Source organism: Watersipora subatra, chromosome 4, assembly GCF_963576615.1.
Source record: "Watersipora subatra chromosome 4, tzWatSuba1.1, whole genome shotgun sequence".
NCBI classification, from domain to species: domain Eukaryota; kingdom Metazoa; phylum Bryozoa; class Gymnolaemata; order Cheilostomatida; family Watersiporidae; genus Watersipora; species Watersipora subatra.
Window position 1 is genome coordinate 17,268,045 of NC_088711.1, and position 19,219 is coordinate 17,287,263.

The 19,219-nt window shown below is 34.4% G+C and overlaps 1 protein-coding gene across 1 annotated transcript in view; it reads left to right on the plus strand.

Moving 5' to 3' along the window:
• The window catches only part of LOC137395304 (uncharacterized), a 63,117-nt gene that overhangs the window by 19,035 nt on the left and 24,863 nt on the right, over positions 1–19,219 (plus strand). Inside the window, exons 7-10 of the mRNA XM_068082196.1 lie at positions 2,238–2,399; positions 2,661–2,764; positions 10,171–10,327; positions 15,266–15,397. Of these exons, the coding sequence (XP_067938297.1) occupies positions 2,238–2,399; positions 2,661–2,764; positions 10,171–10,327; positions 15,266–15,397 (555 nt within the window). The remainder of the gene's footprint in view (positions 1–2,237; positions 2,400–2,660; positions 2,765–10,170; positions 10,328–15,265; positions 15,398–19,219) is intronic.

The window sequence follows — 19,219 nt, forward strand, 5'->3', positions numbered from 1 at the left end:
TAAACAAGTTGGTCACTAGCTGGGGCCTGTACTGGATCAGCACTTGTGGATGACAGACAGACTGCTTAGTCCTAGAAGCCCAGTCAATGCTTCCTACGAATCAAAATCTTCTCAGATATGACAGAGCTAGAAAGAAAATGGCCGTGAAAATTGATTAGGAAACGGTACCTTCAATTAGGAGCACTCATTGCGCAGACAACATATTTCACCAGGCCGGTCATTGCTGTGTATTTGTTTTCAGCCTGACCTAATATTATTCAAGTCTGTCTCATGATATTATCTTTCTATTGGTTATTGGTCAAAGTCATAGACATGTAGGTGCCCTGACAAGCTAAGGCAGGTCTGGTGTCTGTTGCAAATACACTAATTTTCCTTAGCTTGATACACAGTCAGTCCCATAATGCCCAGGGATATGATGCAAATCCTAAAGTGAAAGAGATAAAACGGGTTAGCTAGCGTGTTCACCAGCTTATTAAAATATTTCATGGGGAGTTGTCTGACCTTATATACTTGGAGGTTAGCTAGTGTACATGTATGTACTGGTAGGTTAGCTAGTGTATATACATGTATACTGGTAGGTTAGCTAGTGTATATATACTGATAGGTTAGCTAGTGTATATATACTGGTAGGTTTGCTAGTGTATATATACTGGAAGGTTAGCTAGTTTATATATACTGGTAGGTTTGCTAGTGTATATATACTGGTAGGTTAGCTAGTGTATGTATACTGGTAGGTTTGCTAGTGTATATATACTGGTAGGTTAGCTAGTGTATATATACTGGTAGGTTTGCTAGTGTATATATACTGGTAGGTTAGCTAGTGTATATATACTGGTAGGTTTGCTAGTGTATATATACTGGTAGGTTAGCTAGTGTATATATACTGGTAGGTTTGCTAGTGTATATATACTGGTAGGTTAGCTAGTGTATATATACTGGTAGGTTAGCTAGTGTATATATACTGATAGGTTAGCTAGTGTATATATACTGATAGGTTAGCTAGTGTATGTATACTGGTAGGTTAGCTAGTGTATGTATACTGGTAGGTTAGCTAGTTTATATATACTGGTAGGTTTGCTAGTGTATGTATACTGGTAGGTTAGCTAGTGTATGTATACTAGTAGGTTAGCTGGTGTATATATACTGGTAGGTTAGCTAGTGTATATATACTGGTAGGTTAGCTAGTGTATGTATCCTGGTAGGTTAGCTAGTGTATATATACTGGTAGGTTTGCTAGTGTATATATACTGGTAGGTTAGCTAGTGTATGTATACTGGTAGGTTAGCTAGTGTATATATACTGGTAGGTTTGCTAGTTTATATATACTGGTAGGTTAGCTGGTGTATATATACTGGTAGGTTAGCTAGTGTATGTATACTGGTAGGTTAGCTAGTGTATATATACTGGTAGGTTTGCTAGTTTATATATACTGGTAGGTTAGCTGGTGTATATATATACTGGTAGGTTAGCTAGTGTATGTATACTGGTAGGTTTGCTAGTTTATATATACTGGTAGGTTAGCTGGTGTATATATACTGGTAGGTTAGCTAGTGTATATATACTGGTAGGTTTGCTAGTGTATATATACTGGTAGGTTAGCTAGTTTATATATACTGGTAGGTTTGTTAGGTATATATACTGGTAGGTTAGCTAGTGTATATATACTGATAGGTTAGCTAGTGTATATATACTGGTAGGTTTGCTAGTGTATATATACTGGAAGGTTAGCTAGTTTATATATACTGGTAGGTTTACTAGTGTATATATACTGGAAGGTTAGCTAGTTTATATATACTGGTAGGTTTGCTAGTGTATATAAACTGGTAGGTTAGCTAGTTTATATATACTGGTAGGTTTGCTAGTGTATATATACTGGTAGGTTAGCTAGTGTATATATACTGGTAGGTTAGCTAGTTTATATATACTGGTAGGTTTGCTAGTGTATATATACTGGTAGGTTAGCTAGTTTATATATACTGGTAGGTTTGCTAGTGTATATATACTGGTAGGTTAGCTAGTTTATATATACTGGTAGGTTTGCTAGTGTATATATACTGGTAGGTTAGCTAGTTTATATATACTGGTAGGTTTGCTAGTGTATATATACCGGAAGGTTAGCTAGTTTATATATACTGGTAGGTTAGCAAGTGTATATGTACTGGTAGGTTAGCTAGTCTATGTGTACCTGTAGGGTAGCTAGTGTATGTGCAGGTTGACTAGCAATATTTGTATTTCAGTGCATGGCCAACGAGCACAACCTAAATAATGTTCTGTTACGGAAAGTTTTGAAAGCATACGGAACAGGGAAACTTATTGAGGGTGTCTACAAACAGGGTCAGAAATGTCTGATCGTTGAGGACGTCATGGTCAGTGGACAGGGCATATATGAAGCTGTCGAGGTATGTGCATCACTCTTCAGCTAAAAAAACTGTGCTAATAACTGCCTATTGGGTACTTATCACCTGTTACACACTACTAGCTTTGTACATTTCTACGAATAGCTTAGGCAACAATATACACGCTTTGTGACATTCAAGTTTTAAAATTTGAATGGAATTCGTTGCTGTTATATCAACTACGGGTGCTCGCAACTAAATTGTCAACAACTTACTCAGATCATCGACTTGGAAGTTGTTCAATATTCACTTATCTCTTTCCAGAGCATAAAATCGCAAGGTCTCACTGCCACTGATGCCCTGTTGGTGTTGGATCGGGAGCAGAATGGTGCAGATAATTTGAAAACGTTGGGGATTAATCTGCATTGGTGAGTTCAGCACTATCACACGGGTCACTACTTTTTACCCTTCTCTTTAGGGTCTCACAAAGTTCTACCTTTTGCTACTGAACATGTAAACTTCTAAATTGTACTAAACAAACATTTACATTTACCTGCAACTCCATCTAGCTGGCAGTAGCAGTACTTTGTCAATACTGAATACTTAACTTGTTATAGTTACTGGTTATAGTTGTTAACTATTATAGCCTTGTGGTAACTCGTACAAAAGCTTACAAATCTTTTAACATTTTTACATTTACTAGCTGTGCTACCGGGCGTTTCCCGGGTATTAAAATTCATCTTATAAACAATGAGAAGTAATAAGAGTTGTCTGCCACTTGCTATTAGCCTGGCTCATTGCCAATAAAAAAAATTAGTAAGCTAACTAATGACAATCACTTACTTACGCAATAACCCTGTGTGATATGCAAAGCCATTTGGTATGTGCTCTCATATAGCGACTTATATCTGCTAGTGATTAATTAACGCAATCTCTGTGGCCTATTGGGTAGGACATCGGACTGGCAAATGATAGGGTCCAAGATCAAATTCTTGTCGGTTCTTTATTCCTAGATTTTAATAGCTATAGCCCGAAGGCATACATGCGGACATACTTGAGAAATATATATATATATATAGATTACAATTCTAAAGAAGCGTAACTTGATTTTTTAAATTCGATGAATAACTACCGTGACAGTCTTTTTGAGGCGCTTGTTTACATTTTTAAATATTCTGTTGAAATAACCATAATATTGATTCTCGTTTTACTTGCATTACTAAACATTTATTCATCAAAATGTATGTTTCTTTGTCTGTTCTTACTTACCATTTAGGGCCACTTCTTGTCCTCAACTAAGGTAGCCATAAAAGTTTTAATATTGTGTTGCAGAAATCATCTTATTGTAATTCCCAATTAATTCTATTAAAAATAGCAAAGTGCTATTATGTATTATCTCTAGAGTATACTTTCTGTATATCCTTACATAACCAATCAAGTAAAGTTTTTAATTGAAGGCAACAACTGCTAAAACAACTAGAATAAATGCTGCTTTGCGACAAGAGTTGTTGTGGGTTACTCGGTTACTTGATATTCTGAAGGAGTAGGATTGTGGAGTGAGTGTGGATTGTAGTGTTGTTATCATTATACCTATATTGGAGCAGTTTGTCTTCTATGAACAGCTAACATTAAATGCATTAACATTAGTGCTCTGAAGTTTTAGCAACAGAAATGCTACAATTGGTGATCGGCTCCGCTATATACAGTATTTGCTAAAGATTTAGTAAGCGCATTTTGTTTTGAATGTAATTTTAGTTTCTAGGACTTTTATTTATGTATAGTGTAGTCTAGCAGTATGGTTTCTCCAACATTAGGCCGTAGTGATGAGTGTGAACTCATTTGCAGGTAAGTTGGTTTTTAGAGTTGTCTTTCTTGATATGCTTTAATTTAATTTCTCTTTACACTTTGTGTGTCTTTTTCGTTTTGCTTAAAAATATATTATTAGTTGGATAAAGCTTGATTTGCTTCTAATCATGCTGACAAGATGCTGCCACAACACTTACGTTATGCATTTTATCTGACAATAACACTGCTTATTCAATACTACCACACTTAAAATTTTATGTTGGTTTTTATATATTACTTATGAAACTAGTACTTTGATTAAGTATCTTGTAGTAGCTGTAAGCTACTCTTTTTGGGCTTTGCCGCAATAATACAAAATTGGAATGAGTTTATACGACTAGAAGGCCCGTGTGTTTGTTTCAGCTCACCCTGAAAATCATCAGGTGTGAGATAAATTGCTATTACACAATTATATCGTTTAAACGATTGGGGATATTTCTTTGAATGTGACGATATTCAAATTGCCTTGCTTAAAAATCGTCACCAAACAATTAAATGGATATATATATATTTGAAAAATTATTGCGAAAAAAGTAAACTTTTAGTATTTGCGCTACAAATTTGTTTCGTGCGAAGCACTCATCAGACGCGATTGTACTAAAAAACTTTTTAGTACAATCGCGTTTGATGAGTGCTTCGCACGAAACAAATTTGTAGCGCAAATACTAAAAGTTTACTTTTTTCGCAATAATTTTTCAAATATTTCATACTCCACTAATTATCTTTTAGGTTTTTAGTGTAATATATATATATATATATATACATATATATATGGTAAAGCTCTAGTCCTTGTGTTTTCAATCATACAATATTGGAATTATTCTCTCATGGACATATTTTCTGTTAGGCAGACAGTTTCTACATTTTGCTCATTTTACTTCTGCAGGAAAACAATTACAATTATGCTAAAACGCGCAAAAAGACTTGATTCGCTAACCAATGATGTCATACATAGCAAAGGTCAGGGAGGGCGTCTGAGATGATATATTAATTTTGTTGTACCTGTTACGGAAAGTTGTAAACACATGGGACGAAACTTTGTGAAATGTGTTATTTTAAATTGATTGAAAAATGTTTGTATTCAACACGTTTTTTGCTTTGAAACTAATTTTGTTGTTTGTTTCCCTATTGATTCATGTACAGAGAAGTTGATATACAGATAATTTAACTCAAACCTCAACCGGTTGAAGCCAGCACAGCCATTATATGTAAAGCAAGTGTGCTGTATAAAGATTAAGTTAGTTTGTGACAATTAATATTGAGAGTGGCATATCGTTATATATTTTAGACAGGAATGGCTTGTAAGTTCATACATGTTTACATATTTTATGCTACCCTACAGGATGAAAATATTTGATGGTTGTAAAAATTCACAATTTCGCGATGTCAATTCCCCAAATTATTGAATTCCGCGAAAAATTAGTTCTATTTTTAATCACAAGGGAGAATAACTACTGCCTCAAAATTAAAAACTAGCCGCTAGGCATAAATACTAACCGTAGTTGAGTTCCAAAACCTTTTTAAAATCATAGCTGGGGCTTTGAGTTAACCCCATTGCTAATGCATCACATTTCTTTACAAAATTATTCAAGGTTGTCACAAGATATGCAGAATGGCGTCATCGTAAAAATAGCCGCTAGGCAGAAGTACTAAACGTAGCCAAGTTCCAAAACTTCTTTAAAATCATCGCCGGGGCTTCGAGTTTTATCGCCATTGCATCGAACTTCTTTACAAAATTATTCAAGGTTTTCACAAGTTATTCGGCATGGCTTCGTCATCGCAAAAATCTCTCCTACAGTCTTTTGACATTGAAATCAACTCTATCAATTTCTAATACCGTAGTTGAGGATGATAATGATTCTGATTTTGACATTATGGTATGTATTTGATTTGCAGTGCAGATACGTTTTTCCATAATTAACTGCGTTAGTTAATTCTTTTGCTTAAAAACTGATCGCTTTCATTAAATACTTCAGCTATTGTTTTTGTATTTAACACTTATTAATATTTTTCTTTTTTGTGTTTACTACAGATTGAGAATGAAATATAACCTATTTTGATTACGAAAACTAGAGACAAGTAGTAACATTCACCAAGCCAGGAATATTGGCAGAGAAGCAACTAGTCAACCTAGACCCCTTCATCAACAACAACAACTCCTTGATATCGCTGCAGCAAACATGATTACATTATATATTCTATTCCATGTATAGATATATTATAATTTATTACAAACTTGAGTGTACAAATAAAATATTTCAAATACAAATAAAATTTTACAAACGATGAATGGAGTAAATAAAAACAGTTTCGCCCATATGGCGGTTGTCTGGCAATAAAATTAAACTGATAATGGTGCTCTCTGACTAGTTATTTTGGTAATAGCAGCTCTATATCGCTGTCACTGTTTTGGGTAGATGTTAAAGGCGATTCTCTCGCTACTACATGGCTGGTAAGGGAGTTATCATCAGAACTCTCCTCGTAGCTTACTATTGCAAAGTTCTACCGGTTGGCCAAAAATTTGTGCTCGTAAAGGCGTTTTTGTTCCTTTTTTAAAACATATTCTCCTCGTTAGCAGCTGCGGTCACTTCTACCTCAATTTCCAGACTTCCCTGAATGATTGGTGATTTTCTAAGAATGACATCTATCGCCCTTGCAGTCATTGTGCCTCCGTGTATGATGAAAAATCTCTCTCTCTCTCACACTAAAACAAATAACAAAGCCGTAGGGATGGAAAAAATAAATATTGCGTTTTACCGAAAAACTAAAGTAAAATTCAACTAATTTAGTGAATGGTTGTGAAAAAAACTCAATACTTACCACAAGTTGTTGGTTCATCAAAAGCTTCCAAATCTATGAATGAATATTCGTGAAAACCTCTGAACGCAGCAAAAAAATTATAGCTTAGCACGATCGACCCGTAGCTGTAAGCTAAATACAGTAGAAACCGAAACACGCAATGTGCGCATGCGTATGGTTAACTCTATTGCTAGACGCAATAGAGTTAACTCTTCATAGAGAGTGACAGTGTTCAGCCGCGAATAAATTAATCTGTGAATATGCATGAAATGGTAACTTTCGCGAAATTAAACTCCGCGAATAAATTCATCCTGTAGGGTATTACTTTGTGTAGCAATGCCAGAGTTTCTGAAGAACTTATCAACCTGAAGTGTGAATATAATGAGGCTAAACTTACGTTGATAATAACTTCAGTCTTGCATGGCATTGCCAACCCCTATTTTTAAAACAGCCATCATTCTCAATGCCAAGGAAGGATACTGTAAAACCTCTATTTGAATGCCACCTTTATTTGAACGCCACCTCTATTTAACGGCCACTACAGAAGAAAGGTTGAAAAATAGAGCGTCACATTTTTTAAACGACACCTTTATTTGACTGCCTCTGACAATATTTAATCCTTAACGAACCCATAATAGCAGGTGATCAGTAGAAAGTGTCGCCAAAATCGTATTAATAATGACTTGATTACAGGATTTACAATTCATTCTTTCATTGGTTGCTGTTCGTATTGAAGTCTATTTTCTAACTCCAAAGCCTTACAGGTTTTTCTTTAAAACTTTGAAAGCAACTCCGTAGAAATAATTAATAACTGTAGCAGGATAATAGTAGTTCTTTGTTCAACGCGGTCTTGATACTTCGACGTATGTTAAAAATGGTTTAGCCATTACGGTGGAATCTGTACTACTATTTTTTAGACTAAAACTTGTGGTTAGCACGCTTAGCAAGCCGTAACACTTGGCTAAAATTTTCTCATTTGCGCCAAAAGTATTTTCATTGGCAATGTGTAACGGTTTTGCTCTGCTAAAAAAATTGTTTACACGCTAATATCGACTAGTTCAGCAGTGCAGAAGAAGAGTTATGATCAGGAGACACTGTAGAAGGCATTGAACAGCCAGAAGAAGGTAAAATGGGTCCGAATGAAAGCAACAATCAGATTGCAAATAGTTGAGAAAACGATGCAAATATTTTTGTTTTAAAAATGTTAATTTTTGTTTTTGTATGTATTATTAATATGGTTTGTTTATGTCAATTGTTCTTGAAGATTTATTTGTACCATTTGGTGGATAATTATTGTATAAATTAAATTTGCAGATTTATAGCATATTATTTAATAGCATCATTGACGTTATCTAAGCTTGGCTTTCGATGGATCGACCCTCATAACTCATCTTCTATTGCACATAAAAAGCCAGTTTTGACTACAAGCTGTAGCAAACATATCAATGAATGCAATAAGCTTTTATACAACATTTTTAAATATAGTTATAAAATAAAAATACACCTTAAATTTAAAATAATGAAAAAAGTTGAAAGCTCCAAAAAATTGCCACATCGGCTATAATTTTACTGTAGGTTAATTGCAAGCGATAGATACCAATTGGTAGAGATAACTTTCCAATCTTAGAGAGTACCATCTCTCGGCTTCCCAATGCATATTTTATTTAGAGATCTTTGACAAGTTAGCAGATTTATTGCATCCAAAAAGTTTAATATCGCTTTACCGGAAGAAGAGAGCAAAATATAAGCGACATTCGCTTCGCCCGAAAAAGAGCTAAATTTATCTTCCCAAAATTCTGACGAGCTATTCAACAAATACATGCCACCCTTTATTTGAATATCACCCCTAATAAAACGCCAATATAGGGGAAAGGTTGAAAAATAGGGTGCCATGGCATTTAAATAGAGGTTGTACAGTAAATGTTAACTACATTTTTGCTTATTATGTATACCTATATAAAAGTCTGATCTGTCCAATGAGCTGGAGTAATTTGTTTCACATTATTTACAGTATGGTAAATCATACTTTGTTAAAAACCTAAAGCTAAATGAAAACAAATAGCTGATACAAAACATGAAATGGAAATAACTCAAACACTCCTCTAACAAAAAATCCAATATTTTAGCAACTTTTTGTCATAATATCACTGTTGAGACCCTAAAAAAGATCTAATTTCCAATAATTTTGAGAGCCAAGTTGGCAGTGCATTGCAAAGTGAGCACAGGATCTGAAAACAGACAACAAACAAATGACTTGCTCTTCTTTCTCTATTGCGCATGCACGCTGGTAAAAAGAGCCATTTGGAATCTAAGGTCATAAAAATTTGTCTCCCAATTGTTTTTTTTAAGTTCAGCAGATGTAATGCGCTTCAGAAAAGCAAAATTTTGTTTATTTGTAAGCTGTTGAGACCAAGAGTGTTCACTTTTTGGAAAGAGATGGCAATTAAAAAAAATGGAGCCCCAATATAGATATAACGCTATACGCACATAGTTTTTCTCTCAAGTGCGGCGAGACAGGTTACCCTTCAAATCGAATTTGAAAACCCGCCTGATGACACTTTACATTATACGTAATTTTTTACGTAGTACGAAGCAAAAACTTCACATAAATTTTTTACTTTACATGTATTTGAAATTTGCGGTATAGGAGCATCTACTGTAATCTGATTTTTCTTATCACATCTTTTCTTAACAAATTCTTTTAATAATGCTGTTTCCATTCTTTTACGCAACTAATGTATTTATCTGGTTAGGTTAATAGGATAAAATTATACATGCATAATGATTATCGGGTGTACAGAAATAGAGCGCCATGGTGTTCAAATAGAGGTTTTACTGTATCCTATGGTATCTTATACAGTTTTAACTTATGCCGGCTTCAAATATATTAGCATGTTGATATACAAATGTTGGAACTGTGACTATTAAGTTATATCTTAATGACATGTTTTTTTCAAAAACTTATTAGTTATCACCCATGTAAAGCCAGCCTTGCTTTGCAAGGATGTTGGATCTTTCAACTTTTCTCTCATTTTGCTGAGAAAATACACATTTGGTGTTGTCAACTTTTTTGGAGAAAACAACTCCAAATTTTTCTGCAAACATAAGTTCCAACATAATAGTCTAAATAAGACATGCTCATTGAAGATAGTTGTGATAATCAGAGACACTTATGTATCTTCCATTACAGCCTAATAAGAGTATCAGAGGCACTAAGCATACTCGTTAAGCATAAGAGGATTGACTCTGGTATCGCCGACCAAGTCAATTCGTTTCTAAGCTCCAACCCTGCGCAGATCCCCTTTGCGAAGAAGGAGAGTCGTGAGAGGACAAGTCAAATAAATGAAGTGAGCGGGTAATCTATTCATAGGTGGCTCATGCATTCCCATAGGTCAGCTTAAGATACTACCCTGTAATTTGATGGCTTCATGGTGCTTGCCTGCTCGAAAACACAGCTTAAAGAATAGAGAAAACATAATATTATTATGTTTTATTAGTTATCTTGAAGTGTTGACTAATGTTCTAAAAAAAGAATCAAGGAGATTGACCCACCAGAAGCTGAGATATAGCCAGCCAAACACAGGTTTACCTAATAACGAATCAGGAAAACCCTTCGAAAATCCCGAGATATGTGATGTATGAAATCGACTTATTGGTCATGTGCCGGAGTTGCGCACCCTTACCGCCGTTACGTATAATGATTGTTTTAGGCTACGAGATGTGAAACGCTTTTCGCGATAGTAAAGAATTTACAGACTAGCTCTGGTTTCTCAGGAAAATCAAGCAAACATTGTGTGGTAAAGGCATTTGCCCACCACCCCTCGCCATGATATTTCAAAACAGAAGAGCAGATTTTGACTATTGTGCTTCAAATTTTAACTCGATCTTCACAGTTATGCTCCGAAGATCCTCTGTTCAACGAACGCGCGTGTATGGTCTGGTCTACATGCGACATCCGCAATTTGCAGTTTGTTTAGAATAAGAAATGGGAATGGTAATTTTTGTTCATTCATCATTTTTCTACTGTGTACCTACTGCAGCATTCAGTTGACTTTCATGATTATCGCCACTATTAACAGACTGTAAGTTCACTACAGCCATAATTTTAAAAAGAATAACTTGACCGTGCTGCTCTTGCTGTATGAAAAGAAAACGATAACTTTTGATTTGACTTTTCTATTTATCTATTATCTTATCTATAATTATTTTTATCATTAATATAATAATCATAATGCATATTATACAAAGTAATAATATAACTGCGTATAGAATAAATGATGTAACTAATATAATTTGTAGAAAAGTCCAAATGATACCGAGATTGATGATTGATTTAATTGATTCCATTTATTAGCTATAGTTAAACAAATCTGAACAGCGCTAAAGATGAGTCTGAATAGGGAAGCTAAGTAGGAGAACAACAATACTGAGCTGAACTAGCAAGATAGCGAAATGTTGCGGAATAATAGATGCGTGGAATTATTTTATGCTAAAACTAATCTACATGTCAGAGGGACTGGTTCGAAATTCTCAGAGCAATGATTGTTAGGCCCAATTTGATTGTTTTATACTTCCAGGGATTAAACCAATTAAAACGCAGTGATTGTTATAGGAGAGCGCATTAGTTGATTTAATTGACCGATGGCACACAAGTCGATTTCATACGTCATATATTGATGATTACCAAAACACTTATGTTTTTTGGTAGACCTGTGTTTGGCTGGCTATATCTCAGCTTCTAGGGGGTCAATCTCCTTGATTCTTTTTTTAGAACATCAGTCAACACCTCAAGATAAATAATAAAGCATAATAATATTATGCTTTCTCTATTCTTTAAGAAGAACATGTGCTATTCTGAAAAGAACAAGTTCAAAAATGATAGTCTGCAGAATTTTTCATACAACATTCATTGACTTCTCTAGTCACTGAAAACATTTCTCTTAGAAAAAAGTGAATAAAATATCTCGAGGTTAGTTTTTTTTAGTCCAGTAATCAAATATTTGAGAGCGATTTTTTGTTGCAATATTTTCGACATAATTACAATCTACTAGTTCGATCTGGTGTTTGTTATGTATAGATTACGGACAGATATTAAACAGTATCAATGAGAGTTATTGATGATAATGGAGAAATAAGATTTCTCTTCCAAAAATTCTAAAAAGTTTGAGGCTATGCGTGGGTAGGAGTCAGTGAGAACAGCACAATGACACCACAACAGTACGTATATGTGTTACGTCACTCCCTAATCTCGCAACGCCTGACTGCACAAGAGGGAGATCAGGTTATCAGGTTTATAGTAATGAACTTTGAACTTTAACAGCCAGGTATAACTGAAAATATAGCTCAAGTTTAAATGTACTTTAAGATTGTATTATAAACTATTTTGATTTTCTGGTGTGAGCTTTTAAAGATTTCACTCGAATTCTCCAAGATCCCTGTAGATGCTTTGTAATTATGTATTTATTTAAGGAGAAAGTATTTTCAAGCTTTCATTTGCTTTGGTATTAATTTTATTTCACCGACCAACGATGACGAAAGCAATCATTTTTGTGAAAAAATTTGTTACTATGCAATCTCAAGTTGTTGCAGAACATTTAGACTGAGTGTTAGACTAGGCTCCTTATAAATAAAGCATTCTGTGGAGAGTTTTGTAAGTTGTTGTCACTTTTTGTAGGCCCATCTTTAGCGCTGCCATAAAGCAGTTGTGCACTTTGTTATTCTGCTAAGACGCAAAGCATATGCAACATTGGAACTGTCAATAGATCTACCTAGCAAAGAAACGACAAGATTTCCAGTTTTTCATTTATTCGAATTTAATATAAAAAACTTAGGTAACAATTTTTTTGAAATTGAAAACATTTATGTTGTCTGGCTGATGACAACTCATCTGACATACTGTAAACCCGCATGTACATGTCCACATAATGACATGTCCGTATAATCCGCATGCAAAACTGCATGTACACTCCGCATGTATCAGCCGCACCTGTGAACCTAAAACGTTGTTTAAAAATTTGGGGTGTAGCTTATATGCAGTCTAAAAATTATACCTGCAAACTTCTCACTACGTTCTGGTTTAATGTACTGTCATGTGAGAAACTTAGAGTTACATATAATGAAAAGATATAAATATAACTATATAAAAAATTCATATAAATATTAATAAATTTAACTAAGATGTTGTTTAATAATATTTATTAGTACAATTTGGAAATCCGCATGTGCTAAAAATATTTTATTCAACAATAAGATGCTAAAAAATATTTAGTTCTTGTACTCATGTAATGAGGTCATAAGTCATGGCCAATGTCATATGACATCACCAACACTTAATTCCATTTGTCGGGTTGCTTTTCGTTGATGCTAAAAACTGCAGCACTATTTTGGTTGGTAGCTTCCAAAGTTATATGCACAACTTTCAATTGAAATGCAGCATCATATTTTGCGTTTCTCCTTAAATTTGCTCACTGATTATGTACTTGTATCCTGTGGTTTGCCGAAGGCGTAACACTTTCTCCGCAAAGTTGAGAACACTCATTGATCGATTGACACCTATTCAGCCAACATGTGTGTGTGAGGACAGACAGAGACTGTAAACTTGGCGAATAACACACATGGCTAGGTTAATTTAAATGTTTTGGATGGATGAAAAAAATGGTGGCTGCAGCTTATACACTCTGCATACCTGTAACTCAACAAACACTCTCCAAAGTTTGGGGTGTGTCTTATAGATTTTGGTCGCTTATGCATGAGGATTTACGGTATTTCATTATTTTATTGAAAAAGCTCATCAGCAACAGTTTGTAAACTGTCATTAACGTTTCTGGTGTAGATGTTAAAAATTTTTTGGATGGTTTTTTCATGTGAGTGAAAGTGTTTTACTGTTGAGCTTTTATAAAGTGTATTTGGCGATCAAACTTTTTTTCTAGACATAGATTTTGTTTCAATTACAATTTATACAAAGAGGATTGATTTTCTTGTTGACAAAACATATTAAGACGCTATACTTGTTCAGAATTCGGTACAGTGCTGAATGTGAAGTAAGTTACAATGCTGTACCTATACAACGCTATACCTATACAACGCTATACCTATGCAACGCTATATCTACCACTAAAAGGTTGTAAAGGAGTTTGGTAATAATGGCAAAACTGTAAGATGAGTGATGTGATATTCACTTTGCTGAAGACATGCATCTATTACCCAGATGTATTAGCAAAAAATCAGGCATTCGAGCAAACAATTTAAGTCATGTTTAATTTTATGTGAGCTCACTAAAACTTGCGACCTCAATTGTGTGCCATTCACCTATCCGATATATTGGCATAGGCTGCTTTTAAATTTCTCTGATTGGCTTTAAGAAATTTTATTTACGGGCATGTGGAACGGCAAATTAAAAAGCATTCTTTTTCACAATCTGATATTGCTGACATTAAGATAAAACTCTTGCCCTATTTTTCTGAGTCAGTTCTCTGATATGTAGAGCTATTAGCAAAAAACTTTGATTATGGAATTAAAATGGCTGCTTCATGGTTATCTTTGAAATAATCTGCTGTATACAAGATTTGTCTCCCTTGAAGATATAAATCATACTATGTGAAGAAAACTCCTCAATTACAGTTTTTTAAATTGATATTTGGTCATAAATCAGAATATCAAGTAATGATTAAGAAGCCTTTTTCTTTTAGTATAGTATATATTTGTAAAAAGACAAATCAGCCATGCAAGTGTATTTTTAAAATAAAGCTTAACCTTACAGAAGATTACTGGGTGATCTGATGAAAATCTATAGGTTGACCTTGGACATCTAAAGGGTAATTTGTGTGTTAGGTTCCATAACATGTAGCGTGTGATGCTAGTTGCACTAACCTCGCCACAATGTGAAGTTATCATCATATCCATTTTAAGAAGCATGCTAAAGCTTCAACTGTTCGCTTACGGATTAACTGAGCTGATGGCTTTGCTCTTGATGTGGCATAGTGGATGGAAGATCCAAAAGATTCAACAATGTTGAATGGATGATAAGTTGCTGAACAAGCAGTTCGTCGTTAAGATATAACTTGATAGTTACACTTCTATCATTTGTACATCAGCTGGCTTATATATTTGAAGCTGGTCTAAGATATCCATAGATATAGATATAGGGTTTACTATATCTATGAAGATATCTGTTGCTTCTTCACAGATCTTAGATTGCTAAACATTAGTAATCATGAGGCTGCAATTATTGTTGAAGTTGTCTCCTCTCTGTATAGTTTTTTATTAAAAGGCCTTCATTTTTTCAGCTGCTGCCTTTTGCGGAAAGGGCTAGCCTGTGCACCAATCCTGTGGCCAAGAGGCTCTTTACTATCATGAGTGAGAAGCAAAGCAATGTCTGCGTATCTGCTGATGTAACCTCTATGGCTGAGCTCCTCCAGGTAACATCATCTATGTAACTGGCTTTTTCCTCAAATTCAAATAACTCTATACTGTGAAACCTTTGCTTACGAAAGCCTCTGCATACTAAATTTCGAAGCTACGAAGTGTTTTTTGGAAGAAATTGTGCTTCGATTTATGAAAATTTGTTCTAGATACGAAAGGCCTTTTATAGTTGAACCCGTTTATTTATTTAGTAAATTAGCTGCCCATGGGTGCGGCGTACAGTGCTCCTCACTCAGTTTTATTTGCTAGCAAAAGTCAATAAATGACAAGCGTTTTGTTTTCATTCGTTGTATAATTTGGAGTTATCATAAAGGGTAGGACAACTTTAGTTTCTAGCAACTCGAGTTCTGCGTTTTTTGTATGATGACACATTTTTTCAGTTCGTAGTAATGTAGATTACTTTTTTAATTAACGTTCACAAAGCATTTATTCTGAACCAAACCAAGATGACAATACAACACCCGCTCTTTCTGACTGACGCCCACTTACAGCAGTCTTTGCTTAGCCACGTCTAGATGTCTAACGCCAAAGGTAAACAAACATACCAGTTTTTGTTCGTAATTTCTCTATTCTTTCAACTTTTAGGTTTCATTATGTATGTTGTATTCTAATAGATTAACCTTTTTTTAATGTGAACTGAGTGTGAAATAAACAATTGATTATCAAGTTCTACTTATATATGCTGAGTAAACATAATACCAATAGCATACATTTAAGCTTCAGCTTTCAAGTGAACCTTACTAAGATTACTAAGAAACCGCTCGTGTCCATTGTACAGTTAATATTATTGATAATCTGTTTTAATCCATTGTAATGTCCTAACATTGTAGTAATATAATATCAAAATTCTAACGTGTATTTGTTATAATTTCTAACTATTGCATGTATTTACGTGTATAATTTATGCAATTATCATGTCCAAGTTTTGGGAAGGCTTGGAATAGATTAAGGCATTTTACTTACAAAATTTTCTACTTGGGAATGTTTTACTTACGGAATGGTTGTCGAAACGAATTACTTTCGTAATTAGAGGCTCCACTGTAGTTAGTTGTCCTTTTTTATGGCTCAAATAACCCTAGTGTTGTATGTCCTTTTGGTTTCCAAGTGCATAGACTTATACTCTTAATTGGCAGTTTTACCATGTTAGTATAAAAGAAATTGCATCTGGTTCATATTGTAAAGAATTTGCCTCTGATACATCGGTGAAGATGTTTGAGGGTGCGCGCTGATTGTCATTTACTCCACCAATGTTCAAAAACAAACCCTAGTTCTATTGCGTAATGTCTAGATTTTAAATACCAACAACCCGAACTCAAGACATGCAGCTATGACTTTGATGCATCGACATGTTGCATGAAAGTTCATTGACCTTGCGAATTACTCCCAAGACAAAACTTGTGGGGTAACCTACCAGCTCAATAATTAAACTGTTTCAGCAAAGTTCACAATGTTCTATTTTTAATAAAGACAGAATTTGTCAAAAAAAACAATCAGTCACAAAATATAAAGTGTAAGATACTATTTAAGTAGTTTAGACAAAATTAATCAAATAAAAATCATTAAGGCAAGAGAGAAAGTTAACCGATTAATTAAAGTCCAAGACTTGAATACATAAGTTTTAAAATAAGTCTATAACTCCCAAAAATTGTAGAACTCAGCAACTGCCTTACATTATATTGTAAAATAGCTCAACTTGCCTTGCTTTGTGTAGATCCAGTGACTGAATGCTGAACTTAGAAAAATGCTGCAGTATTTATTCTGTTTTTACTATTTATAGGAGACAAAAATAAGTCAGCGTATCATTGGCTTAAAGAAGTGTGACGTGCAAAAGATTACAACATGTTGTGAAAGATCCTGTGGAAAAATTATGAATATTAAAATCTCAAAAATAGTTACTTTTGTGGCTGTGTCTGATATTAAATTGTCATTTCTGGCTGGTCATTTCTTGCTTTGGTTTGGTCTTGGTTCGGACGTTTAGGGGGTAGTCCCTGGGCACCGTCACAGGTGTGTATTTCGCTGGCTATCCTCTATTTACTGGATTTGGTCTCTCCTAACCCTTGGTCTGGTAGCTCAGGTGTTTGAAGGGACGGGTCTTGTTACCGCATATGAGATAGTGGAATTGCAGGTTATGGTAGTGTTGGCTCTCACGAAGTTGCAGCGTGTGTAATTTTCTAGCCATGGGAATGATCCTTTAGGTGTCAGATAATTAGGTTTTCATAAGTCAAGACTTCTCCGGTTGGTGATTGATTGCAGCTTGTTGTTTCAGAGGTGTAGTGCTTTCTTTTTCAAAGGCCTATGTTCAAACAGCATTTCGACGAGATTGGCAGTAAAAGCTCTTTTTTCCAAAAGCATGTTTATAATATCATTATGTAACACCAGTAGGTTTTGTGTTTAGGTATGTTCAGTACTCATCAGCGTCTCAGTTCAGTGAGTCTAGTTTTTACAATCTAATATAGTGGACCCCCATACGACACAGTGGACCCTCATATAGGGGACTAATATAGTGGACCCCCATACGACATTAATTTGTTCCGGTATTCCGTTGCGGTGTTCCGAAAAAAATGTCGTATAGACGGATATAGAAACCCATAGTGATTATCTAGTGCAAACCCCCCTTTGTAAAAACATCAAAATTTTATATACGTATTGTACCTATTTACAACTTACTAACAAAAGAGTGTATTAGCCTTAGCAGCTAGTTACTTACAGTAAATTTAGTGCATTTATTTATTGGTTAAGATCTGCAGTATAATTTTTATTATAGTAAATTCGTTTTCTTACTTCCTTTGACGTCATTATCAATCTTAAGACTCATGGTTAACGAATTAAAGTTATATATGTAGTTATATAGTTGTATATGTTGTAATGAATTAAATTTATAGTAAATATTCTATTAAATGCGCATTAAATTTTTACTTTTGCTTTTCATTAGTTTTCATTTCACTCACGCAATATCAAGCATTTACGAAACACGAAAAATGCTGAACTGAAAGAGAGATCAAGCATCGTATCTTTTTCCGGCATTGTTGATTGTTGTTGTACGGCATTATTGTTTTGATGAATAGTATATCGACATCTTTGTAATTATGAAGTATTCACCACACCGACCACCAAACTTGAATTTCGAGTTACATTGGTGTTGATGTCGTATGACAAAAAAATACCATAACAAAGGGATGAAAAAACATCAGGTTTCACATCGTAAAGCGAAAAACCGTAAAACCTTATGCACCTGCAAATCCTTAATGCCGATTGGTTAAAATACATACGCTTCACACTTGACTGATTTACTAAAAAAAATTTTACTAGAAGGAAAAATATGTGCCCAGACTTCCCCAAATGCTATAAATATATATATATATAGCATAAACTTAATTAAATTTATAGCACACACAGAAATAAACAAACACCTTAATTTAAAAGTTAGATGGTAAATAAATGTTGTTTTTCTGTGAAAAAACTTATTTTATCACTCGTGCACCGCCGGGCATTTAACTAGTATTGTTATGAGTTGCCTTTTGTCACTATTTACTATGACAGGAGCTTCAAGTGAGTCAGTGTTTATATCACGCCAGCTGTAAATCACAAAATTGTCTACTCCGATGAAGTTGTAAAATACTGTGTATTATGATCCTTGCTGACACAACATCTTACAAATTAAGCTAAACTTTTACTCTTATAGACTTTTGCTGTTAAAGTGACAGAGGAGCTATATTAAATTTCTGAAGTAGATGAACAGCATTGCTTGACCTCTTTAATATGTTGACTTGTTGAAAGACAAGTCAACATATTAAAGATTGATAACATCTACGTGTATA